Below are 27472 nucleotides of genomic sequence, written 5' to 3' on the forward strand. Positions count from 1 at the left end.
TGAACATATTTTTGAAAACAACACATACTGCAACTTTAGTCAAATAGCCTAAAGATAACAATCCACCAGGCAACTGCACACTGTTTTTTGTTTTTTTCTTTCACATTAATGAGAAAAAAGTCCCACTACAACAGTGAAGCTGAACTAGATGTGCTAGATGTTTATATAGTGAATTTTGGCGCTTAGCTTAGCCTCGTGGAGGTCAGTCAGTGCGTTTTGTTCCTGCCCCACCTTCAGGACAAGCCTCTGCCTGCCTGCCTGCCTGCGGTCGCGCTGCCCCCAGCCTCAGAGAGCTGCTGTAGTAGACCCTCCTCCCCGCCTGTCTGAAAGGTTTGGCTTAAAGGCGGAAGTTTCACTTCCACTCACTTCATTTCTCGGAGGCTGAGAATAGACGGGCAGAAGTCGCTCCTCTCTCTTCACACAAACCCGGGTTCCTCGAGGTAAGACGAGCACAATGTTCATATTTTTATTTACGTCATTGTTTTTTTTTTTTTTTTTTTTTTGCAACTTCTTCCCGCTACGCAGCTGCTGCAATTCAGAACTTCCATCTGAAGTTTCAAAATCACGTGTTTTGTTTTGTTTTAAAGAAAACGTTTAATTAACAAACAGGTGATTATCTGTTGTGGGCGGATGTGTTTTTGTTTCAGTTTTAATCTCGGAGAGCTGTAATAATCTTAAACATGTTTTATCAGTGTGGTCCTGCACCTTCTCCAAGTGAACACATGGGTCAACAGACTGACTACATTATTCATTATCCTCAGTGCAGCTGTGTCTCTATAAATAAATAACGTGTAAAAGCTAGCAGTGTCAATAGTAAGACATAGATATTTAAAAATAGGCGTTTGAAGATTAAATTGTATACATTTGATGATCTTGTCAGGAGTGATTGAGGTCCAATATAACGTATTTTAGCATTTCAAGTGATTTCTGGTCTTTGTTTTCAGTGAAAGTGCTGTGATCAGGTGCAGTAAAATCAGGGCCACTCAGTCAATATCTCGCTGTAACATTACCTAGCAGCAAAAGCTCCTCATGAAACCCTATAAAATAAGCCTGACGTCAGAAACTTGCACTTCAGATGACAAAGTCTCACACACTGTGCTCATCAGAACCTCAAGACATTCTTTCATTTCAATACAGCATGAAGAAAAAACATGGTTTGACACAATCATGGTGTGACGCATGCGGCTGGGGTCATGATGGGGAGCGGCTCCGGCATTCAGTTCAGGTGACCCGTGGTGATTGCCATTAAAGAAAAAGCTTTTCCAGTTGAAATGCACCTTTGTTTGCAGGGGTGGTGGTTCATTTTATTGTGAAATCTACTGTACTGGCCTAAGATTAGGGAACTTGCATTGCCTTGTAAAGGCATTTATGACCCTTGGACCTTTAGAGACTCTTTTAAAGTATTGTATGTAAGAAACAAAAAAGAAACTTGGGCATAAACACAAATGTTTTTGGGCGTACCCATTCTAATTTGTCATTTAATTTAAAATCTTCCCACAGATTTTGAGTTAGATTTTGACAGGGACATCATGGATATGCCCTCATCTAAACCCTGACATTGTAACTTCAGTTGTATGTCTAGGATTGTTGTCAAAGTGACAAAGTTACTGTCCACTGTTGAGTCTTTTTCAGCCTCTAAACAGTTTTCTTAATACATCGTCCTGCATTGGTTGCTACTGTAGAATAGCATTCCCAATATCACGATGTTGCCTCCACAATGTTTGGCTTAGTTTTGGTCTTCTCTGATGAACTTTTCTTTAATATGCAGAGCTCTCCTTGTGGTAAACTTCAGATGAAGCTACACAAGGTTTGTTCAACATAGGGATTCTTCTTGTCGCACTTTCAATTCTCTCTGTCAAATTTGTGGACCGTGTGACTGATTACTTTCCTGGATTTCTGCCCTGAAAAGATTTGAAATGAATCACATTGGTGTTTGTTGTTGCAACATGAAAATATTTCAACAACAAACATAAATCCCATTAGGATGAAAAGGCATCCTAATGGGATTTATACAGCCTCTTCTACAAAGTAGCCTAATTTTAAACTCATTAAGAAGTTGAGATACTCTGCAAAAATTCAAGCTGTTCCTATCAGCATGTGTTATTTACTTTATAGTCAGACACTCGAGAAAAAAATCATTTTTCAAACTATTTAAATGCTCTGCCTACCATTCAGCTCAGAGCCATTTAAGTGTCTGAGCTAATATCTGGGGAAAGGGGATGAAATGCTTTGCAGTGGTGCCAACACGATAGGAGCTTGACAGATAAGGCCCAAAAGGGGAATTCTCTTTCAAACTTGCAGATGGGTCGATGTGACTGTTGCTGAGAAATTCTGATGCACATCTCAAGTGTTTTTCATCTGTTTGAGAACACTGAGAGGTGTGTCTGCTCATGTCTATGCATGATATCATTAGGGATTACAAAACGAGCAGGGGCATGAGATGGGCCTCATCTTTGTTCTTTCCTTATTGGGTAATGCTATTGATATATCTGCGTCTTTCATGACTGGAGTCGTGATTCAAACCTCACCACTTCAGAATGAGTCGATTCATTTGACTGTGAAAGTAAATATTACAAAATATGCAAGCCTGAACAGTTCAGAGTGTTGTTTTCCCAAAGGGCTTGTACATTAGGAATATGAACTCTTAAGGCCTCAGAGCATTAGCTGTTTGTCAGCATTGGTGGTTCATAGGTCAGTCCTTTAATGAGAAGGTAAACAAAACATTTGACAATGTGAAGGATGGCTTCCAAGTAATTTTTTCTGAACTATGACTTCTTTACATTTCTCTTCATTTAGCTGAACACAGAAATCCCTGATATGTGGTGCTATCACATATTAGATGAAGAAACCTCAGAAATAGTTCTGTAATTTGAGAAAGTGCTGAACTGATGGATTACTGCTTTTGCTTCTGTGCTTTTTATAAAGACTTGCTTATATATACATCTTATTGCGTGTACACCGAATTCCCCCATTTGTGCTTCAGTATTCACAGATTTTTGTGTGGTAACATGACTCCAAAGTATTTGCAAAAAAAAAATTGCTTGGGCTTAGATGTTTCTGGCTTTATGGCAGTTTCCAGCCAGCACTGCTTTATTTTACCTGCTGGATATATACCATAATACCTAAATAATCTACAAGACTTTCTCCGGATCCAGTTGTTTTTGGGTTATCTCTTCTATTGCTTTCTATGTGGTTCTTTAAAATAACAAAATCTAAGTTAACTACAAGACTTGAAAAACAAAACATAATCCTTCATCATCACCAACTTTATTCTTCATTTAATATGCCTAATGTGTCTTTTTGACTGGTCTTTCCAGATCTGCCCATATGCATTATGTAACCAGCAACAAACACCTTCTCCATCTTTTTTTATTGAAATGTTTTTACTCCATGAAGGAAAGAAAGGGCTGAAAACTCTTTGGCATTTTAAAGCAACTGGCATGTTTGGTACCTTTGTCTGCCTGCTCTCAATCATTTTTCATTCTATTTTAGTTCTCTTTTCTTCTTTTTGTCATTTGTATGATTTAAAATAAAAGGAAGTTCAACAACATTTCCCATGCTTCGCAAAAAATCAGCTGCACTTTTAACATGAGGATTGTAAAACTATATGGTGATAGTAGGATGAATTAGGTTTTAATGGGGAAAACTCAGTTTGTTGCCAGATAACAATTGGGGAAACAATGTATGAAATTCAGGTGTTCAGCTACCCTGACACTTTTATGTGTAGTTTTAAATCATTTTCTTCCCAATTTTTAGTCCCTTTTACATCTCCTTTCCTCATATCCACTTGTTCTCCTTCAGACTTGAGTGGAAGATTGTGTGAAAACGGGCTCTCTGATTTGCCATGCGTCTGGTACAACAAAACCAGGTGACAGGCTGCAGCAGGTGGTGCTTTGCCCCAGAGGCAGCCCAACAGGCAGTTTCAAAAAGACATTCCTTTAGGATGATGAAACATTTTACTCATGAAATATTCATTGGGAAAGAAATGGATGTCGTCTTTTAACCCAGCTGTGTTTCTGGGGATTACATATGTAACTTCTAGAATAAAATGAAACAGTAAGTCACCTGTTCCCGCTCAAGACACAACTTTTACAGACTGAAACAATTAATAGAAGAGAGAAGAGAGTTTCTTCTTCAAGTATTGTAAACATACCATAGAGCATGTGGTGTTTGATGTTTTGGTGTCTGCATGTTCTCTTCCTGTTTGGTTGGGGCAAAGTAACATTTCCACATGACTGTTAAGTGATAGAAGTTGTGAACACACACCTTCCTCTAAAAAAACTGTATTCTGCAAATCTGGTTTAACAGTTCCCTAGCTTATGCTATATTGTAAAATTTCATACATTTTACAGTATACCAAGCCTTCAAATTTCACCCCACTTGACCTCAGTCTTGCTTCCAGTAAGTATTTTAAAGCTTCAGTGTTTCAAGGGAAAAGGAATGCATAACAGGCAGGCATTAGACAATGAAACTTGATGGTGCATAAAATATTATTATGCTTGCATGCATCTTTCTGCCTTCCTGATGTTTTTAATTTCTAATTGAGGCTTTACTAATATATTTGCACATTTGAAAATGAGGAGCGACTCAGGTGTTTTTAGATCTATAGTAATTCTCGGAAAGCTTGCATAACTTTGAGTTACCAGTGAAATCTGAGTTCTAACAAGTCCCTCGCTATCAAGGGTGTGTCTCGTCTTCACTTCTTTCTCGCGCAGGTCCAGCGCCACAGCAGTGGTGTGAGGAACGACATCTTGTCTCTTTGCTCGTTGTGATTAACAGAGGCAGGGTTTTGGCTAAATATCAATGCATGGAAGACATTTTGTCAGGTCTCTTGAGCTCTAAAGCCAAGGTATGAGTTTGTGGACTCTGTGTCAAAAGGACAGATGAAAATCAACATGTTGCCTGCTTAACTGGAGTAATGATGCCTTTCCCTCACAGCTCATAATTTTCAGAATGCCTTACTTGCCTTGGTTTTGGTTGGGTTTTTTTTTACCCTCTGTGTAATGTTGGCATGATTACACTTGGTTTGAATTATGTTCAAAACAGTGCTGGTCTTTTGCCCTTAATAAGTAGGTATACAAGTGGCTTCACTTGTTTTTCTCGTGAAGAAAGGCTGCTTGTCTGATGCAGAACATTTAGTGACAGATTGCTAACATAATGTGCTCAACAAATAGCTTTAAAATGCTGATTGAGATGGTTTTCATTTTCTTTTTAAGATAAAAAAAAGATTTTGCTTGGAACATGTTTTACCTTCAGTTTGTAGTAGTTACTTCTAGCCTTGCATTCACTCAGCTGGATATTCAGTCAGCATCATTAAATGTTTTACACAAAGCATTACACATTCATCCTCTATTTTCTCCCTTGCTGTCAATCTATATATTTCAAAATATAAACTGGCCACAATCTGTTGCAGAATCACTTTCACTCTTCATCGCCATAGTCTTCCTCGTTAAGCAACTAAATACCTGCTCTAAAATGGCTGAGTCTGACATTTGAATCTTGTTGACAAAATATAAAGAACAGGTTTAGTCTTCTCATGTATTCCTGCTCTTAAATGGATTTAGTCATTATAGTGCCTTGCAAAAGTATTCCCACCCTTTTTAAACTTTTACCAAATTAAATCTACAAATAAGGCATTTTAAAAGGATTTAACTGGCAGGTTAGCAAGAAGTAGTGCATGATTGTGATGTGAAAGGAGACTGGTTTGTGGTTTCCAACTGTTTTTAAATGAAAAGCAGGAAAAAAAAGTAAGGCCTTACAGTCATTGAATCCAAAATTCACCCGTCAAACATTTGTTGACATAATACAAATATCTGGTCCATGAAGACTTCTGGGAAAAAGTAAGTGAACAAACGCCATCATGGGCACTGAGGAGCACAGGAGAAAGATGAGGGATGAAGTACTGAACAAGTTGGTTATAAATTAGAATCCCAAACTTTGGGACACGCGCCACAAGGAACTGCTCAAACTGTTTTTCTAAAATTGAGAAAATTCACCCGCAAACCTAATAAAGTGCGGCTCTTCTCATAAATGGACAAGTTGGCCAAAGAGATCATTAAACAGAGAAGCTTGGTAACTGTGTAGAAACTGCAACAATTCAGAAAACAGTTAACAGTATAACCACTGGTTGTTAACTCCATGAATACGCCATTTTCGGAGGAATGATGGGAGGAAAACTAAGAAGCCCTCTTTAAAGTTTACCACAAGCCATGGCTGGCACATAGGAGACACATGTAAGAAGGGCCTCTAATTGGCGGAGACCAAGAGAGACTTTATGACCTTCCACCAATGTGACAATGTGGCTGCTGATGTTGTTTTGTATTCTTCTATTTTGGCCTTTTGACTACACCAATTCGCAACTAAAGATGCAGCCAGATATATTGTGAAAAGGTTTGCAATTGAATCTCGCCATATTAATTTATTATACAAATTTAGTGATTGATCCTTAAAAATTTTGCTCAAATTCTATAAATCCATTCTGACTGAGCTTGGGCCAATTCTTAAAAAAAAGAAAAAACAGGACTGGGTGTTCAAAGTTTCTCTGAGGATCGACTCAGGGGAGATGGATACTAATGTGTTCCCCACTTATTTAGCGTTTTATTCATGGAAAATGTTGAAATCTGTGTTTTTTTATTTTGGATCTTCTAAATTGATTAGGCTAATTATATGATGTATCAATGAAATGCTTTGATGTTTGAAACTCTGTTATTATAGATACAGTATAAAGTGCTTAAGAAAATGTGTGTTTCTAGGTGCATCATGAGCAGCAGCTACAGTGTCTCCCTGGCCAGCCCTGCCCCGTGGGGCTTTAGACTGCAAGGAGGAAAGGACTTCTGCCTGCCCCTCACCATCTCACGGGTGAGTAGGGGATGGACACGCACATGCAAATGTACCCTTCACTTCATGATGGTCATCTCAAAGGAATGCAAAGCAAGCATGTTTTGCCATTTGCTTCCTCAGTGACAAAAGGAGCATTTGGCTCTTGTGCTGCTCTTGTTTCTGGTTTTGGACAGTTCTTTCTACAGTTTGTGGTCTGTTGCTCAAGGCTTTTACACTCCTCCTGTCTGCCTATTGTTGTCAAAATCACATTGCACAACAGGATCTAGACATAATCTGTTCATTTGGAAAATGAATCACATATTTCATAGATTAAGCAAATGGGTGTTGATGACTATTGTCATTTAGTCACTTGACTGAGGGATAAGTAACCTTCCCTCTTCTCTGGTATTTCTCCTGATTAGAGACACAGGAGACATGGTGTGGACTGTGGAAGGAGTTGAGTGTAACCCTAGAGAGCCACTGTGGTTCTGTAATGACTATTTGGGGACGTTCTGCCACATAAATTGAAAGTGGACTGACCAGGACCTTTCAATCTGTTCTGGCAGCAGGATGGCTTTTTGTTGGCGTGAATATGCACAATAACATAATTTATGAAATTGGTTGAGGAGGACATTTCTCAAGGATTGTGTTACAGCATCTGCTACCGAAATTAAAAAGAAACCTTCTGTTTACATTAGCAGTTCAGCAAACACAACTAAAGTTGCCATTTAGTTCTCCATCCGTAGGGATTGTGTTTTGTACTTCTCCAGAAAGAGAGGGGAGTCGCTCAGGTTTCGCCACTTCCTGTTATGAAACTCTAATCTGAGTGTCACGACCAAGGTCAGTTCCTCTGTTTATTTGTTGATGGCAGGATCACTTATGGAATGTCATATCATGCGTGCAAAGAAATTATGCCTCTCATTTGGTGATCTGTCCGTCAGTGTTCAGGCGCAGCCACTCAAAGAGAACAGAAAGGCCAATGTTTGTTTTCCATACTATTTTTAAGTCTCGCTACCGTGATAATAATTGGTATGTGGGACATTATGTTGTCAGTGGACCTCTTGTCAAAATGAAAGCAGCTGATGAATGAAGCGTGAAGCACGTCCTCATGTAGAAGCTTATCTGTCAGCACAGTTCCCCCCAACAGCACTAGTACAGTAGGAAAAAACAAGTGACAGGTGAGTCTGTTAATGTCCAGACAATTGCATGCAGTCATTAGTCTAAACATGACAATCATTTTGTTTTTTTTTTATATTTAAACATTGTTTTTTTTCCCAATTCTTTGAACAATTTAAAAAATATATTTAGAAGTAGAAGCCAAGCCAACTTTATTTGACAAACTTCTATGAATGTAAAATGTGACATAAGGTGAAGTTTTTTCCTGTTGTTTAACTCTTGAGTTAAACAACAGGAGAGTTGTTTAAGAACAACTCTGCTGTTGTTCTTAAACAAGAGAGTTGTTGATATTTCTTCAGAAGAGATACTGAAGAAATATCTCTTCTATACTAGTATGAGCAATTAAAAACACAAATAGGAAAATACAGAAAAAGATGCTGTAAAGCAATTCTAACAAATAAAATTTTCTCAGATGTGGTTTGTCAAAAGTCTAAGGATAAAAATTTATTTTCAGATGTGAGCTAAAGAAAAACGGCAAAAAAGCCTCTGACATTCACAGTTACTCTTCTGATCTTATTAAACAGGAGAGGCAAAGTCATTGTAAAATCTCAGAGGTGTAGGGTGGTGCAAGATTATTTAAAGTTTGGAAAAACAAATAAAATAATCTGTAAATGAAGGGTGGCAGGATATTGTGCAACGTTGCTTAATTTGTATAGTGAACCAGCTTCAGATGAAGTTCGAAGTGAAGCATTGCTTTGTACTTCTTCAGAAAGAGAGGGGAAAGAGACTCATGATGTCTTCTTACTAGTCTGTATTTTATTTCAAAAATCTCTGATGAATCTATCCTCGGTTTATAATTTGGTGGCTGGTTTGTGTCTTGACTGTGTGGTGGGATGTTATATAGTTTCATCTCAATTTAGACATGGTGAGCATTATTGGAAACGATTCAAGACACATTTACAAACATCTGCAAAAAGTTTAGGCACTCCTTTAATCCCTTCATTCAGTTGGTGAGGTAGAAAACTATGTTGACCTCAAGCTTGTTTCAGGGTTCATTAGAGACCTGCGATGTTAAATATACTTACCATGTTGAGGCGTATGCATCTGTTGACAAGATATCTGAGCTTGAACTTATTTTGCTCTGATAAATGACGTTACCATAGAGTATTGATGTAACGACTTGATTTTTCATATGCCTACCATATGCAAGTTATTCAACGATTATAATAACAAAGTATAAGGCTAGTTGCAGAATGACCATAGACAATTATTGGGATTTCCATATAGGGAATTTTGGGCTTTAGTTCTTAAAATAATTCTTAATGACGGTAAGAGATGCAATAAGAGTCATATCCACCAAAATGTTGTTGCACAGCTTTTACATTGTATCCAATACAATATATTGGACTACACTATTCAGACTGAAATTGTATTTGACGTTTTGTTAAATAACAAACTTGATTCAGTGCCGTTAATTGTTCAAACTAGGACCACCCAGTACCTCATGAATGATTTATGGAGCTAGGACTCAATTATATACGTGTGTGTGTGTCTTTGTGTGTATGTGTGGTGGAGGGGTGCCACGATTTGTTTTCCCTGCGACTCTTCCAGATCATTTAGAACAAGGCTGCTGCGCTTCTTTTCAGAGTTCCCTTTTGACTGTTTTCCACAGCTGGAAAATATGGTTTTTATTCTCCCACATTGAAATGCGTATACTGGGGGAGCAGCGCCGAATCTATTTCTTTGTCCGTTGGGCCGGTTTCTTTTTATTTTCCTTTTATTTGCTGTTGTAAGGGCTTGTAATACTTTCTGAAAACAGACAAGCTAATTTTAGGTTGGTTTCTGCAGCAAGCTTTGCAGTAATGCACTGCTTTTAGCCACTTTATTTTTAGTATAGTGAAGTTAATTCCACTCTATCTGAATAGGAATTAGGCCATAAAAATGATCCTGGTAGCCATTAAGGTTGAACGTAAATTTAATATACTTTTTTTTAAAGTGTTAACTTTGATTAGTTAAATTTTTCAAGCTTTTTAGACCAAATTCCTCCCAAAGATATTCCAACATTAATTGGGACACTTGCCCTTTATGGAAGTATTGTTTAATTTTGTTTGGAGCAGTCTTTTACTGCTCTCTTTGATCTGCCTTTAAACAGCCCCTTCACTCACCAACCATTATTCTTCTCAGACAGTTTTCTGAAACTCTTAAATCCAGCACACGAGACGGTGGCCAAAACTGCAGTTTAATTTCCTCTCCGCAGACTCGACAGACCTCTATAAACCACCATAAAATACTGCGGAAACTTACTCTAGGAAGCATTTTGTACTAGAAATGTTCTTGCTTATAGTAAAAGAAGTATTATATACACTTAAAGTACCTAACGTGTTTGTTTATTCGATTTTTTTCCCCCGCTTCTTGGCAGGTTCAGGGAAAAGGTTTCAAATTTTAATGCAATATGAAAACATTACCCCAAAAACATAGATCTAGGTAAAATGCCTTCCATTAAAGAAAATATTGCGACTCAAAACCTAATATCATCTTTGGCTTCTTCATTATGTTGGCTGTTTGGACTTTACCATAAGTGCTGGTTCAGAAACAAATAAAAGCAAGCTGTTAAAGGGGAAAAAAATACATACCCTGCATTTTCGGAAACCACACAGACAAGCTGTGGTCTGTGCTGCTTAGCCGGGAAGCAGCTTGTATTTTCCTTAACCATCAGTTGTGCAGGCTCCTGGAGATGCGTTCAGGTTCCATATGGATAGCTGTTCACTGCAGTATGTGTTTGATCCCGGTATGATTGTTTTGTGTCTGCCTCAAGCTTTTAGGAAGGCATCTGCTTTCAAGCTCCCTCCTGCAATATGGCAGAGCTATAAAAAGTAGCTGTGCTGTCACTTTATTTTGATTTAGACAACTTTTTGGAGGAATTATACTTTTTTAAAATTTCTTCCATGTGACAAAAAAAAAAACAACAAAAAACCCTGCATGCTGAAGCTCATGATCTGTTTTACAGGGAGAGCTTTGACTACAACTTTTGGCATTTTTTTATGCCACTGTCAAAATATGGTTGGGCATGCATAGTGATGAATGTTTTAGAGCGCAGCAGAATGTTTTGGAAGAACATTGGGTATCTTTTGTGTTGTTCTTTTACTGGAGCAGAAAGCTGTTTGAATGTTTCACTTCAAACCGAACAGGATGGAGTTGGGATCCAGTTCTGCCTCTTGGCTCAAACTCTTCCATATCTTCTTGCTGATGAGGCTAAACCAGCTGGCTCTTTTCTGGACCTGTCTATAAAGAGCTTTTAGTATTCAGTGCAGGGTCGGTACTTTGCTATGTGTTTTTGTTTGTGTCGTCATGGCAATTTGACTAAGAGGTCCTTTAAGGTTTGTTTGGCATCTCAGGTTTTCAAGCTGCCAGATTTATGTAGTAACAGACTGGGATCAAACCATGACAGCAGTTTATCTACCTCTGTTCATGTCCTTAATTGGGATGCTTGGCTTTGAGAAGATGAGCCTGTGCTATTTGAACAACCTGTCCCCTGCTGTGTGCTACTGCTCAACATAAATACAAATTGACTACATGGAACTTCAACATTACTGATTTAGCAGCATTATTCAATTTAAAGCAATAAAAGGCAAATCTAATGTCACTGTAATACAATTCCATTCATAGAGATGCTGTAGGTGCTGATGGTTGGGGACGAAAGGATTTCCTGTAGTGGTTCTGAAGAAGCCTTTGACTGAAGATGAAGAAAATTCTCAGGGTTGTGTATAATATTTTTTATTTTAGAAATAATTCTCTTACAACATGCTCCAGAGTGGGCCTCATTATAGAAACAACTGTCTTAAGGAGCTTGTTTTTAAATCACTGGCTAAGAGATGATGATGGAAGACTGTGTACTCTCCACAACATTTATAGAAGAACTGCAGCTTCTTGCTTAAATACTGAAGGACTTAAGCTTCCCCTAGAAGTAAATTATATACAGAAATCATCTATATTTGCAACTTGTTACATGAGGACTCAAAGTATTTTGTGAATTAAGTGGAAGACTAATTTGAGACTCCAGTTAAATTCATGTTGGTCCGAATTGCTCTTTTAGAAGAGCGGTGGCTTGGCAGCAACTGGTTATGTCAAAGAGTGAAGATCAGCTCACAATGCATAAAAATACACCTATGCATTGACCTCAAATCATCCTAGAGAAACTGCAAATTAACCAATTTTTGCACTGGAATTATAACACCGTGAAACCTGAAACTGTAATATTTTTAGCTTATTTTTCTGTCATAATTTCATACTGGCTTGTGCCTAATTATGATGTCTCCTTTTGAGTGGCTTTAGATTAACTCAGAGGTATATTATCTGGCAGCATTGTGACATAGTGAGGCTCTGTGAGCCTTTCCTTTAAACTCAAGACTTCTCCGTATAAGGTTCTCTGTCTTCCTACATCCTTCACAGTTGTGACAAGCAGCTTACTGGCCTTCCAGCTCCCACCACAATATACTTCCTGCAGCATGACGCCCCAGATATGAAGCAATCCTCTTCCTTATTCCGTACTTTCACTGAAGGCAGGAAGTTGCACGCTGAGAAGCAAGGGAGGTGGCCGTGTCTTTGTCGTGTTGAAGTGTGAAGCGGTTCCATAAAATGTTGAAGGTGGATAGTGAATTTTTTTTTTAGAAAATTCAAATTTTTAAAAAAATGTGACTATTACACTGAAGTGCATGTAGAACCAATGTATTTTAGGCATCTTTTAATCTAGGATTAGATTACAGTTTTGGCATCTTGCTTGTATGTTTATTGTTTCTTTTTGGACAATGTTGGTAAGATTTGTCATAATTTCTCAGTTAGTGCTGTAGAACATGGCTTGTTTTACCAGCTCCCAGCTTACTGCATTTACAGAACCACAGTGGAAGAACCAGTCATTATTAGTGACTCCACAGCAGTAAATTCACCAGTGTGGAGAAAGAAACCACGAAACGGCAACCTCACTATATTATGGCTGAAATCCCATTCATGTAAATGTAGCTGGACAGATACTCTTATTCATTTAAAAAGCATAACCATCAACCACTCCAGTAATTAAATTATATTTTTACACACCCATTACATGGCCTTTTCCATTTTATGTTGCAAAATCTTGAACCATTATATGTTATTCTATGTTTTAATGGTTCATGTGAAATTATAGAATAAAACCAATAGATTTGGTAAAACGCAATGTTATTTCTCTCTTTGGAGAGCAGTGAATGTCACTGTTTATTGCTTATCTGCTTTCCGTCACGAGTCTCACTCAGACCTCACTTGATTTATATTTATAGACTGCACATGCCTGAGATTCTTACTCAACATCTATTTGTTTTGTGTCCCCATGAGTGATTGGGTGGGAGGGGGGGATTTGGGATGTACAAAGTACAGTTTGTTCACCACAAATTAAAGCATTAAATATTGTTGACAATGCATAAAGTCTGTGCTTGATGTAAATGCTTAAGAAATTAAGAAATGGAGCCACGAAGTATTTTTATCTGCTCTGTTCAAGCGTACAAATGTGAGTGTGATTGCGTAGCATTCAAATTACTTTTCTCTTGTACTGTGGGATTCAGAAGACTTTATGGACTTGAAAGTCTGAGCTACAAAGAAAAGAAGAGATTTTAAAAGTTGAGAAAATAAATTTTAAACACACTTTTCCAAATCAAAACAAGAGTCTGAGAATCGATCTGTACTTTTGTCCTTCATAGACATTATTGTGCATTAAAGGCCGAGGTAAGGTCATCTCTCCGCCAATGTTATGCAGTTGTAAAGCCACTGCCTAGCGCAGTGTGGAAACTCAACAAGGCATAACACATGAGAAAAGCCAAAGTTGTAAAAATGATTATTAAACTGAGAATGTGGGTTGCTTGATTAAAAGTACCTATGTGTTTCACTAAATGCTTGTAGGTGACTGTGACTGTGCGTCACACCAGTAATGAGCGAGTGATTTGGTTAAAGCAGAGAGCCTGTCTGCACACTGGGCTTTTGTGAGTGGTATAACCGCACTATAGATGCCCTAGACGTCGGTATGCATACATCAGCTTCAGCTTTGGGTTCTAGACTTCCTGCTACCGATCAAGTAACAAGTGAGTGGAAGAAAGAATTTTTCAAGACTTAAAAAAAAAAAAAAAGTGGCAGTCTTCAGCACAGATGCTGTCACTTCCTCATTCCTTCGTTCCCCTTCCCATTCTTTTCCTCTATTTTGTTAAGTTGAGAGTAAACACAATGGGACAATGGCTACATTTCAGTTACCCAACCTGAATGCATTCTTTAGCAGTGAGGAAAGAGGATATCTTTTTTTGTTGCTGTTGATTCTCTTCCCTTATCAGTTTTGTTCATATAAATAGTTTCACTCAACTGTGTGGGGATAAGGATAACAGATTCAAGATAACAGATACTAGAACTTTTCAGAGATTTTGTTATTCAGTTCAATATCTGTGATCAGAGTTCTCTGAACAGACACAATAACCAAAAACTCTGCTTTCCACTGAACTTTGAAGAGTTCATTTAGTTGTCTTGTCCCATTGAGTTATATTCTGCAATCATGTTGAAGGATGACATGAAGTTATGGAGGTAATAAAGACAACATAAGATAATGAGTACATAGAGTCCTTTTGGCAGCCAGCATAGGTGTGCAGGATTTGAGCGTGTTAAGAGCGTGCTGACTGATTGATGAGGTGCTTGTGTACGTAATGACAGATCAGTCATCACACCTGAAAGGGTGTTGTCCAGTGGTAACGATTTTATGACATTATTCCCATGTGTGAAATGCAAGTCTCAGCATGGGGGAAATTGATGGGAGATCTGGTGAAACTTCAGTCTTAACTCTCGCTTCTGTGTGCAACACTCCTTTTAAGACCCTGTTGAAGCTTTCATAATGAAAACCGTCAGGTGATACTTTGTCCTCTTCTGGATTTTTATGGAACCCATAGTAAAAAGTTATGCTCTGCTCGCTTTTTATTTGCTTTGGCAAATCTTCAAGATGTCAGAAATGTTTACAGATGGTGTGTGCACTTCTTTCAACACATAGTTTTTAATATTGTAAAAAATTATGTTAATCTGTGAAAGGTGCTTTAGAAATAAAACTCTTACCCATCTACTTTTGCGTTTACCCTCAGCCTCTTATCTGATTCAAGAACGGCTCTGTTAGTTGATTGTATTAAATTCAAATTCTTTACAGATTATTATAATTAATAAAAATACCTTAAGAACATTCATGTGCGATCACATAAAAATTTATCAAGTTAGGAAAAGAGTTGAACTCAGAGAGATTAAACTTTCAGCACCCAAACTTCCCAAAATGGGTTAATTATAGGACAATGAGCTGGAGCTGGCTTCAGTCCAGACTGAATATTCTTTACATCATTGCCAAGAAGTTTCTTAAATGAAAGCTGTAATATTTCAAACCATGTGGCTTCAATAAGATTTCTTTTGTAATGAGTCTATGTAAAATTTTGTGGGTAGTGTTTTATGTGCAGATTGTGATGGTGGAAATCCAGTCTTCTTTAATAAATGTTGTGCAGAGAATAAGATTCCTATCTCATCAGATACGACAGGAAAGGGAAAAGAGATCGTAATGATTAGTGGTCCCAAACATAAACAAAATGTGCTTACATAACTTTAATTCCTCAGGTGTTTTCGAGGAATGACAATACTTCTTTTTAAAGAGCTTTTGAGACCCACCATGTTTTTGTAACGCTGGACTTACATGTTATGCTTTTTGTTTCACTGCAGCTGACTGACGGAGGCAAGGCAGTTAAAGCCGGGATGAACATTGGAGATATCATCCTTTCCATCAATGGCATTTCCTCAGAAGGCATGAATCACCTGGAGGCTCAGAACAAGATTAAAGCTTGTACCGGCAACCTCAGCCTCACTCTGCAAAGGTAACAGTTGCACAGTTGTAGTGGTAAAGCCAAGACATGCTAAGTTGCAGATTTAGGGTGAAATGAACTGGAAGTCATTGAAACAAACAGGATAAGAGGCAGACCTAACAAAGCTAACATCCATAGAGTATATCACAAGACATTGATATTACAGTGAAAATGTGACAACAAGATGTCACATTGAAGTAAAAAAAAAAAAAAAAAAACTCTCTATTTTATACATATACAAATATAAATTAATTGGCTTGTCCAAAATATATCCTTGAAGGAGTGGAGTAGTTATTTGTTGCAGATCTGGTAATCCATGTCAGCACAAGAAAAAAACTACAAAAATGCATTTGTATAGGGAAAAGGCTGTATTAGAAATGCTAGTGTTTATTTTAAAAAAAATTCTTCACCTGGTCAAATAATTATTATTATTTTTTGTTAGTATTTGAAAGCTACCCACTAAAAAATACCACAGCAAAAGCTTCTGCAGTCCTGTCTTAAGAGTTTGGAGGAGTAAGCTTGTTGGTCATGTACATCGTTCGAGCATCATGTCATCTAGTTGGTAATTACAGAAAATGTCTGCAAAGGCATTAAACTGGATTTATGCTCGTGCATGATTGGAAAGCTTAACGTCACCCATGAGAGTGGGAAGAGTTCACATTGCAGTATTATACTTAAATAACTTGTGCTTAAAAAAACATGTTTAATGCAAATTTACTTTGAGGTTCAGCTCTATTTTGGTCTTCAGAAGGTCGTTTCCAAAGAGGATGTTTGTGAAGCCACAATGTTACGTATATGAATGTTACATGCCACACAGAGAAACATGAAGTACTTAATCTTAATTCTATGTTATTACAATCTGTAACTAATTGTCTCCACATGTTGTTCCATGCTTAGCATATTGCAAAGACATTCGACCCTGCTCCTCTGTTCTCTTGTTACCCAAAAATAAAATATTAAAAGACCTTTAGCCTTATTGAATGCAAACTTTAGGTCTTGAAGCTTATTGATGCTTCAGAAACTATTATACATGTTGTCATTCAGAGAATGCAGCACATGAGGATTGATCTGTTTTTTTTTTTTTAAGGCAAGACTGTAAAAAGGTTTCTGCCACTTTGCAAATTTCTTTTTTTATGTTTTTATTTTCTGAAATTTGTATATTTTTAGGCCAAAAATATGTGACTCCGAGGCTCTCTATCGAAAAGCAATTGTTCAAGCAGCCTGGCTTCATTGCTACCAGAACCCAGAAACTTAAGTAGAACCTGTCTCACAACATGCTCAAGTTGGTTTGGAAAACCTTTTTTTCTTAAATATCATTTTGATGTTTGCTATTGTATTTAGCCAGGCTATGTTTGTTGGATGCAAATATTTGTTTGCTTTGAAGCATCTAAATTTGAAAGCACAGTAGATGGTCTAAGACGGTCTGTTAAATGTGTTTAACAGAGACGCAGTATAATGCTGATCATGATAATGTGGTCTGCTGTTCCAGTTTAAATAAAATAATCATTGAGGTGGCTATATTTGAAATGAGCGAAAAGTATCTCTTGTGTTAGATGGAGCCAAATGGAGCCAAAGCACGCACATTCTCCTAGCTGTAAAACATGTTGACAGCTAAACTCAAGTCTGCTTTGCCGATCCTGTCATTTCATCACCACATCAAAGAAAAAAGGAGCCTCTTTGCTTTAATCGTGGGAAAACCGTCTGAAAATAGTCCTGTCCCACAGCTGTGTATAATCTGCTTCATGTTGCTGATGCACGATGAAACATCAAACAATTCTGGTCTCATGGAGCACGTAAACTACAGCTGAATTATCCCAGAAACAACAAAGGTCTTGTTATTACAAGTGGTGCGTAATTGTGGTGTGTGTTTATGGTTCCTTACATTTTATTTTGTGTTTAGAATAAATCAAGATGATTGTAAAAATAGTTTCAAAATTGTATAACCTAAATAAACAAATGCAAATATTGTCTTCTAAAACACCTCGGCCCCAGACAACAGAGAAGTGCATAACTGGTAAAAAATAGCAAAAAAAACCCTATTTCCTTCTAAACAACAGTTAATCCTTTCTTCTCTCCGTGAGCAATTTATGGTTGCAATGATCACTGATAAGGCTGCTGACATCACAACTGCAGAGTGAGAGTGTTGGGAGATGATTAATGGGACAGTTTCGCCCAGTTATGTCACTTTGTCATAGTTTACATTCTCCAAGCACTTCCTTAAAAAGCCACTTTAGCATCCAAATCATCTGGAGGAGTGCAAAACATCTAACGAAAGAGACTCTTAGATTCATATTTATTTAAAGGAGACTGCTGGGACTTGATGTTTAAATAACCTCACTTTTTTTTTTGGCCATGTATTAATTTCTCTAGTTAAAATTAGATTTGATAGTGTATGCATGTCATATAAAATCCTGTATTGCATGCACTTTTGCTTTAAACATGCACAATACTGAACATTTTGAAGTTTACATTTATTTATTTTTTGTTTCACAAACTTTCAAATAAATGTCTGTCTAAAAAATGCATATGGAGATTTGAGAGAGAGTGCAGAACAGCTCAGTCTGTTTAACAAATTCAAAGCAGGGGTAAACATGTTTTCATCAGAGAGGAAATGAGCTGAGGAAGTCCATTGCTTGTCCTGCTGTAATTCCATTATTCCATGAAGTGGGTAAATTATAGCAAATTACATGTTGAGTCTGAACAAGCAGAAAAGGTCGAAATCTCAACAAAATGTGCAGGAATGGTAATATTTTGCTCTGGGCACTTGCTGTAGTGTGAAATGACATTTGACATTGCTGCTCTGTGTATGGAAATTATAACCAGGAAGGATAATGCAATGTTTAATTTGGCTGTTTGACCATTGGAACAAGCATGTTTGTTCAGAGACTGGTCCAACCCGCAGCATTACTACCAGTGTCCTGAACAAACCTTGTTGTGAGCGAGTAGAAAATAAAATTTTACTCGCTTTATCCCAAAATGCTTGGAGTATTCAAAAGCAGAGATTCATTAATAACCATCGCAGACCTGAAAGAGTAAAATGCAATGAAAGTGAGTGCAAGTACTGCCTGTTTAGACTTGCATAATAGATGTTTTTTTATTTTATTTTCATCATTACATGAAACAAAAGTGAGTCAGTAGGTTTGCCCGAACAACTTTAAAGTTTTTCTTTCCAAAACAACTTAAAAGTGCTTTTATTGAAAATCTCACACATGTTCTCCTAGTTTCTATGTACACGTGTTCATTTAGCAGAACTGACTGACTGCTTGAGGTTTCAAACTTCTGGTTGTTGCTATGAGCAGCACTTTCCAGTTTATGGGCACATTTTATTCTAAAATCAAGGAAATCTTGTTGTTTAGCCACTAGTCAGTCACCAGATGGCTGTGCAAAGCAGGGTTAGGAAAGTATGATAATTGTTTATTTATTGTCTTTGAAACACGCAGCAGAGTGCAATGAAACACTGTGTCCATCAGGCAGTGGCTGGTTTCTTCTTGATCCAAAACCTCAAAGATGATGGATTAGAAAGAGTGAGCCTCAAGGTTGAACCGCATGCATTTATCTCCTGTACATATTATTTTCATTATTGTTTTTGAATGTTTCAGATTCTTCCAGCTAAAAATAAATCACAGATAGTCAGTGGAAACAACATAATTCAACATTTCTGTCCTTTTTTTTTTTTTTTTTCCATTTCACATTTTTAAACCTGTTTTACTTGATCTCAAACCTTCAGCTCCTGAAATGTTCTGGATTTTATCTGCATGCATTCTCATATATATCACCACATCCAATAAGTTGCAGTTTACAGGGTGAAGCAGAGGTCACTATTCAGAGCCCCACAGACTGCCGACCGCCTTAGCCAGATGTATAATGGCAGCTGAAAGTAAAGCACAAAAAAAAACAAAAAAAGACAATGGGGGGCTTCAGACATTATTTGAATAGATATGAGACTCTGCAGCTTAAGACAAAAATACATGACAGGAGTTATTGTGCTCACATGCACAGTGTAAAGGCATACAGTGAACTCCTGTCAGGATACTGCAGGGACTGCTGATACGAAAGGGACAGTGCTTCTGTTTGATATGTTTACACAATCACTAAACATGCAGACAGGATGAAAACTGTGTTTGTGATGTATCCAGGCAACCGATACATCACAAGCTGTACGCAACAGCAGCGCGTACAGCGTTGCTGTTGCGTACAGCGTTGCTGTTGCGTACAGCGTTGCTGTTGCGTACAGCTTGGTGTTTACTGTGGTGTAACATAGCATGTCTCTGTCATCACTGGCATGATGAGAGTTGATTGTAGGTTTTTAGCATTTCTTTAAAATATTTGGAGAGAAAGTTTGACTTGACTGGTGATGGCTCAAAACAAAATAGGGAAAAAAAACATATATATACATAGTTCCAGACTGAAAGTAAGTTTTGTGTAAAAATAAATTCCCTTCAGTGTTTTAACTGATACAATTCAAGCAAAATTTTCATTCAATTCTAGTTTTTAAAACAGATTTACCTTAAAGACATTTTTGAAGCAGTAATTTTTAAAGCCTACTTGTACCTTGATGCTAGTTACCATGTCATGTTTTTTTATAGAGAAAGTTTTTCACACTAACGAGCAAACAGAAAATGTAGACACCTTGTACATAAATTGGATGTATTTATTGGAGAAGCAGTATTTTAAGGCAAGTTTATTTGTATAGCATGTTTTATTAACTGGATATTGAACATGCCTTACATGATTAGAGAGAAAAATGAGTAACAAATATCACATTTTCTCAAAAACATTGTAATGAAAAGTAGAATTAATTTGTTTTCCAGTTGACTTTAATCAGACATTTCTAAGCAAGTGGGGTTTAGCCTTGATTTAAAGGAACTGTTTCAGCTATTTTGCAGTTTTCTGGAAGTTTGTACCTGATTAGTGGAGCACACAAACTGAATGCTACTTTTTTGTTTGGATCTGGTTCTGGGGATGCAGGAACAATTTGAATCAGAAGGCATAAGGTTGCAGATTTTTTATGTATTTTGATGCAAAGCTATTGAGTGATTATAAATTAATATTGTTATTTTTAAAGTCTATTCTCTGAGCTACAGGAAGCTAGTGTAAGGACTTTAGAACTAAGGCGATGCATTTTATTTTTCTAGTTTTCATGATCCTTTTTTAAAGAGAACATTCTTGGTCCACAATAGTTTGGAATAAATAATTGCTTGGATTCTTCTCAGACATGTTTTCCTGCATATTTCATAACCCTGTCGAGCTTTAAGTCTCAATCTGCTCCAGTTTAAATATAGTAAACAAAACTGTAACCAGAGATTATGGCACAAGACGGAGACAGATGCCTGGAGTGAAAGGATTATTGCGGGTCATTTAATTACATTTATTGTGCTGTTTCACAATCTGAAACGTTTGTTACTAAAACTCTTCAAAATTAAAGAGAAACTGCTCCTCGTGTATGGGCAATTTTACTTTTGGAAAAAAGAATGCAAGTTGTTAAACCACAAGCCTGTACTGAGAAGGTTGTCAATTAGACACTCCATCATTCAGTCGACTGCCATATGCCAGACTGTTTCTCTTGGCCCTCAAAGAGACACAGGCAGGATGGAAATGCGTCAGTGTGCTCTACCCTCAGGCTTTACTGCTCTTGTTAACCTCCTTATTATTGGAAGCAGCAGCTGTGTGTCAGGGTGTGTACACAAAGAAACATGCATTGATGAACACCATGAAATGCATCATCTTGTTTTTCAACCAATGCGCTCTCTTTCATTTACCTGCACCAGACAAATATTTATTAGCTTTTCTTGTAAAAGAATTTAAAAAAAAAGAAAAAAAAGAAGCATTCTTTCAGATTGAGACTTGTTCTCTGACTAAACAATTTCTACACCGGGGGCCAGCTTACTCAACTCATTAAACTTATTCTGAAATACCTTAGATGTTACCAGATGAAAGCAACCTTTTTCTTTGGGGAAGCATGAAGCTAATCTTAATGAATGTAAATCAAACAAAGTAACGTATTGCTCAAAAACTGCTTAGTATGAAGGCATTAAAAATGCAATAAACCTTTTCGGTTGTACATAATTTTTTTTTTTACACAGTGTCTTGTAAAAATACTAAATGTAACTTGAGGTTTTACATGACAGACTAAGTGAAAATAGCACAAAATGTTATGGAAGGAAAATAATTCAGGGTTGTCAAAGCTCTTTGCATATAAGGAAGCAAACCTCATCATCCTCATCTGACAAGCTGAGCAAGGAGAGCATTATGCAAAAAGTCTCCATGATATCTCTGGAAGAGCTGCAGAGATCCATAACTCATTTGGAAGAATCTGTTAACAGGACAACTTTTAGGCATGCACTCCGTGTCTGGCAGGGAGAAAGCCATTAATTGAAAGAGAATCTTTAAAAATACTAGAATAGAAAAAAAAAACTTGTGGAAGAACTTACTTTGTTCATTTGAGACCAAAATTTTACTTTTTGCTCCAACTTGGCAAAATAGTATGTGAAGGATAATGTATTAACTGAAGTCTGAAAGCGAATTACTGAACTATGTGGTTGCCATTTAAAATGAATGTTTGACCTGATACTTATTAGAAGTCTACTTTTAGACACATTAACCAATATTTATGTTGGTTAAAGTCACGTGAACATATGTTTGAGTGCCCTTAGTGTTGTCTTTCTGACAGCACTACAATTGCAGGCTTGATTACACAAAGTGCAGGACTCCCACAGGTCTGAATTAAACAGATGTTCAAGGGACCACCCTGTCGAGTGTTTGTTCAGTTTGCTCTGGGAGTAGACAGACACAGAGAATCCGCCCAGCTGCCCCATTCTGGGACCCTGATAGTAGATACATAGTGCCTTATTATTTTAGACTGGGATCTGTTCAAAACAGTCTGTGTTGTTTGATCTTTAGACCTCTGACTGTTTTCCCTGGCGAGGCAATGTGTTGCTCCATAAGCAATTGCAATAATACGTTGGTGCAGCTCATTGGAAAATAAGCAGGCTGGATATTAACAGTTAAGTGGAAAATTGTAAGTGGAAGCATGGCGGCAGATGACGTTTGATTCTGCAGGGCGGGGTTGTTTAACAACCTGGTACCAGGCTCTGTTCATGTGCTTCAGCTCAGTCGGAAAGGAAACGTGTGAGTTTGTTGTTTGTTGTCCTGATAGACAGGAAGGGAGGCAGGAGACATACCACAGATCCTGGTCCAGGACCAGCCTCTCTACCTCATGTCTGTTTTTTGCTTTTGTTCCCTCTAGTCTTTTTTTCTTTCTTCCTTTCTTTTTTTTTTTTTACATAGGGGGAAAAAAGGGCTACATTATCTGCAGTTCAGACTAAATATTGTAAAATGTTATTACGACCTGTCATCATTCAAAGTAGACCACATTTTTAGTGCTTGAAATTGCTGATGCAGACTTATTTTTAACATGAAACAGAATGTGTTATACATTAACAGGAAAAAGTAACATTAATAGAATAGTAACACTATACACATATCAAAAGTGTGTTGAAAGGTTTGCTGGATGTTCTTCAGTTTCCAGAACATCTCCAGAGTGAGATAAGAAGGAAGAAGAGACGAGCAGACCACCCTAAACCTCCTTCACGGTTTTAAAATATATCAGCTGCTTCTGCTGTTGTGCAAATCAAATGCATACTGGACCTTTTAATAATCACGTTTGCTTGAATTTGACTTAAAAAAAAAAAAAGTTTTTCCTCTGCCCGACTTGTTTTAAACGCTGGGTTTTCAAAGTAAAAAAAAAAAAAAGTAATACTTTTCCAAACACTTTAGATTTAACAACTGTACTTGTTTCATGTGGAGTAACTCATATTTTCTTTTGTCTTTTCAGAGCCTCCGCTGTCTCGAAAGAGGAATCACACAAGGTAAGGCAAGCGTTCATTTAGCGCTGCATCAGAGTTGAATAACCCTTCTGAGATTATGTGGAAAAAATTTAATTGCTTTGCATGTACGCATTGCCTTGCAAAAGTATTCACACCCTTTGCAACATTTTTTTTTGTCACTTTACAACTAGAGATATCGGTGTAAATAACTAGAATAGATGTGATTGATTAAGACAAATTATTTTATAATTATAAAGTGCAAAGACATATTTATGTCCCCAAAAACCTGAAAAGTTTGAAGATGATATATATAAATTCACTCTACCTAGAGTTGATGCTTCGGAGAATCGGCTTTAGCTGCAAAAACTGCTACATGCTCTACCAAAAATAAGTTATCCCCTTTTCTTTTTTGCAAAATGACTCGAGCTCAGTCAGACTGGATGAAGAGCCTTTGTGGACTATGGATTCTTAATTGGGTTCAGGGTTCATTCACTCTGATCTTTACATCCTTTGTCCAGTTTCCTTGTGGTATTGCCCTGTTATAACTTTATCCCCTCGTTAACTCTGATTAACTTCTGAAGTAAAGCACCCCCAGAGTATCATGATACTGTCCATTACCATTTCTCATCAGGTGCCATATCAAAGTGGGCTGAATGTATGCCACACTTTTCAGATTGGATGCAATTCACATGAGAGTTTTGGTGTACTTTGTGGGACATTCCAATGAAATGTGTTTATAACGTGACAAAACTTTTCAAAAGAGGTATGAATAATTTTGCAAGGCACTGCTTGAGTTAAGTTGAATGACAGAGATGTAACTTGATCCATCCACCAGTGTGAGAGCACAGTTCATTTTTATTACGTTTGTGCTGTGAGTTCTGGCTTCAGTGCATGGGATTTTTGTGGATTTGCTTTTTGTGCATGTTTGTCCTCACCTTCATCCAGGAAGAGCCTCAGGAAATCATTAAGCCTGTGCCGATCACTCACCCTGCGCCGAGCACCACATACACCAAGCCACCAAGCCAGCCCACTCCTTTGTACAACAAGACAGCTCGCCCGTTTGGGGGCGGCAGCAGTGGGGTTACTGCTTCTTCCTCCCTGACTGCTCCAAAAGTTGCCTCTATCCCTTCCGAATCATCAGCTTTCACCCCAGCCTCTCCCTCTCAGCCTCCACAGCCTCCTTTCGCATTGAAGTCAAGCCTCCCCGCTTCAGATTCGGCCATAGTAAACTCTGGCCCCAAAATCAGCGCCAGCCGTTCTGCCTTCACCTCCCCCTCTGCCTCATCCACTTCATCTAACTCCTCATCTTCACCCAGAGTGACGGTACCCCCTGCCCATCCTAATGTCCCGCAGCCCTCCGTCTATAACACACCTATCAACCTGTACTCCAACGCCAATGCTTGTGAAGTTGCTATTGGACAAAGGCGAGGCCTTTTGGAGAGCCAGGGTCTCTCAGAGCATGTAAATGGGTAGGTTGAAGGTTTTCATGTTTTATTTCTGTTTCACATCTTTCTTAAAAATAAGTGATCCATTTCCAGCTACTGTTTGCATTAGTCAGCAGGCCTGGTATTTTTGTAGGTCAAGACTATGTGTTACAGGACATTTTTGTGGTTTTCCCGACTGAAAAATTCATTAAAGTCAATATAACTCTCTCTGATCTCCACCCTATGAAACTCTGTACTCCATTACACTTCACCCCGAAATATTTTTCTAATTTAAAAAGTAAACCGTGAAACCACACATCATAATTTGTCTGCACTTGATTACAAGAAAATAAAATAAAAAGACTTGGCATAGGTTGAAGTCACACTCTTTGTATTTGGTTTTAATCATCTCAATCCCAGCAAGAGACAGAGTGGCTTGTTTCAGTTCTATCATTGTTGAAGTTTTTTGAGTGGATTGTGAACCGTTTGGTAGCATAGTTTCCATTATTATGTCACAGTCAGATGAAACGGGAAGATATGTCCTATTTGCTTTACTACTTCCTCTCATGCTTATGTAGATTCTGGATTATTTACCTGGATTTACCTTTTTTGTGTCCTCCATTACATCTTTGCACAAGATGTAATGGAGCCAACAGTAGAAAGCAAAAAGTCAAAGTTGTGATATTTAGCAAAATTAAGTTTTGGATGTAAACCACAGCTGCAGCATTACTGCGGGCACACTTTGGTTTTCAGCTGCATGAGCCAAAAAAGGGAACTGGCAACAATATTAAAGAAATGTTTTATGTGATTGTGGGGAAATCAAGTAATAAAACAGCAGATCTATTATTTACCTTCATATTTAATTGTCAACTGTTTTTATTTTGTTAACCAGGCACTAGCTATTTGCTATAACATCGACTAAAGTATCACAGTTTCACTATATCAATAACAGTAATTTTAAACAGTTTATGGTTTATTTGGCTTTTCTCTTCAAGTTTCCACACCATGACTGTTTCTAATTTCTGAAAATGTTTCTAAAGGCACACATTTGTCTTTGTCATATTTCAGCAACCAGACAGACGGTGTCCTCAAAGAGATGCAATAATTATTAGGAGGACTTCACAGTTTACGATGGAAAAACCTTGTTAGGATATCAAATTGATGCATAACGTCAACACCAACAGTTTAGCTAAGTTTAGGAGGACTGGATGTCATCTGGAGCCTTTTGACTTACTAACTTTCACTTCACAGAGCTAAAGTGAGTTAAAATGTACAAATGTTAAAAATAAAAGACCAAACTGAAACAGTTTCAAAGTCTGAGTCTAAAATTTAGTACTTTTTCTTCTTCAGCTTTTTCAGTTTTACTTTTGCTTAAAACAGCTACTTTTTTTTACCTTTTTAGATGTAGAGTTTAGTTTTTGTCTTTGTATCCTAACTTGCATGCTTCCTTTTTCTGATTAGTTTTTCTTGAAGTACATTCTCTCAAATTTGTTCCTCTTCGTTCTTTGCTTTAATTCTTTTCCATGCACTATTTTTTCCCCCCACAGGATGAGGACGAGACAAACACAAAGTTAGTGCTATGATTAATAACGTGGTTGCTGCAGTAGCTTGTGATTACAGCCTCCACATCTTTCTGGGTTATGATTATATTAAAGCATGCTTACACATCACAAACCTCATCTGCTAACATGAGAACCTTACTTTAAAGTAAAAACAACCCAGTAAATATTCATTATCTAAAACCTCCATGGACACTAATTGGTGGAACAGCCTTAGATCTTTATTTATGCACTTAGGAACATCTGTGTTTGGCATTTGCTTCTGCACCTGATTGGCTTGGCTGTAACCACTATCAGCTTATTGAAGGTTGGTGTTTCATCTGTGTAGTTGCGTTAGAATAAGGATAATACAACATGTTTTTGATTTTATTTATGTTTTACTTAAACACAAGCAGAGGAAAATGCTTGTTTCAAACTGTTCGCAGTTTGAAAGGGCCTCTGGATAATATACAGATAATTGAAAGCCCATTACTACCACCTGGTGGTGCAGCACTGACTCACATTTATTCACTATTATAAGATTTTCCCTTTCAGTTTTGCTGTTATAACAAGTTTTCACTAGCTCTTGACTTTGCTAAAGATTGTTTTATTTATTTTTTTTTTTTTTTGAAGATTCACTTTTTGAAATTTTTTTCAAGATAACATTTAGTTTCTTTCTAATAGTATTCCTAATTTCCAATTCTTCACTTTTTTCTCTCTGTGTTTGTAAATGTTGGATTCTTTCTGTGTTTTCTCTCCTCGTTCGTCTTTTCACTCTCTACCTGCAGAACTCCACCTGCAGCTACACCTAGGAGGTAACTGAGTTCTGATTGCTGCAAGCCTATGTTTTTTCCATG

General features: G+C 37.4%; 1 protein-coding gene across 2 annotated transcripts in view; it reads left to right on the forward strand.

Moving 5' to 3' along the window:
- Positions 1–336: 336 nt before the first annotated feature.
- Positions 337–27472, forward strand: part of pdlim5b (PDZ and LIM domain 5b) — a 39474-nt gene continuing 12338 nt past the window's right edge. The window contains exons 1-6 of one of the 2 annotated variants that reach the window (XM_055040283.1): positions 337–440; positions 6753–6858; positions 15688–15839; positions 23662–23695; positions 26625–26647; positions 27404–27430. In XM_055040283.1, coding sequence (XP_054896258.1) covers positions 6760–6858; positions 15688–15839; positions 23662–23695; positions 26625–26647; positions 27404–27430 — 335 coding nt within the window. In that variant the 5' untranslated portion in view covers positions 337–440; positions 6753–6759. Of the gene's footprint in view, positions 441–6752; positions 6859–15687; positions 15840–23661; positions 23696–24598; positions 25123–26624; positions 26648–27403; positions 27431–27472 lie in introns of both variants that reach the window. The other variant, XM_055040281.1, reaches the window with a different exon arrangement.

This window comes from Poeciliopsis prolifica, unplaced genomic scaffold, assembly GCF_027474105.1.
Source record: "Poeciliopsis prolifica strain line A6 unplaced genomic scaffold, Auburn_PproV2 SCAFFOLD015, whole genome shotgun sequence".
Lineage (NCBI taxonomy): Eukaryota > Metazoa > Chordata > Actinopteri > Cyprinodontiformes > Poeciliidae > Poeciliopsis > Poeciliopsis prolifica.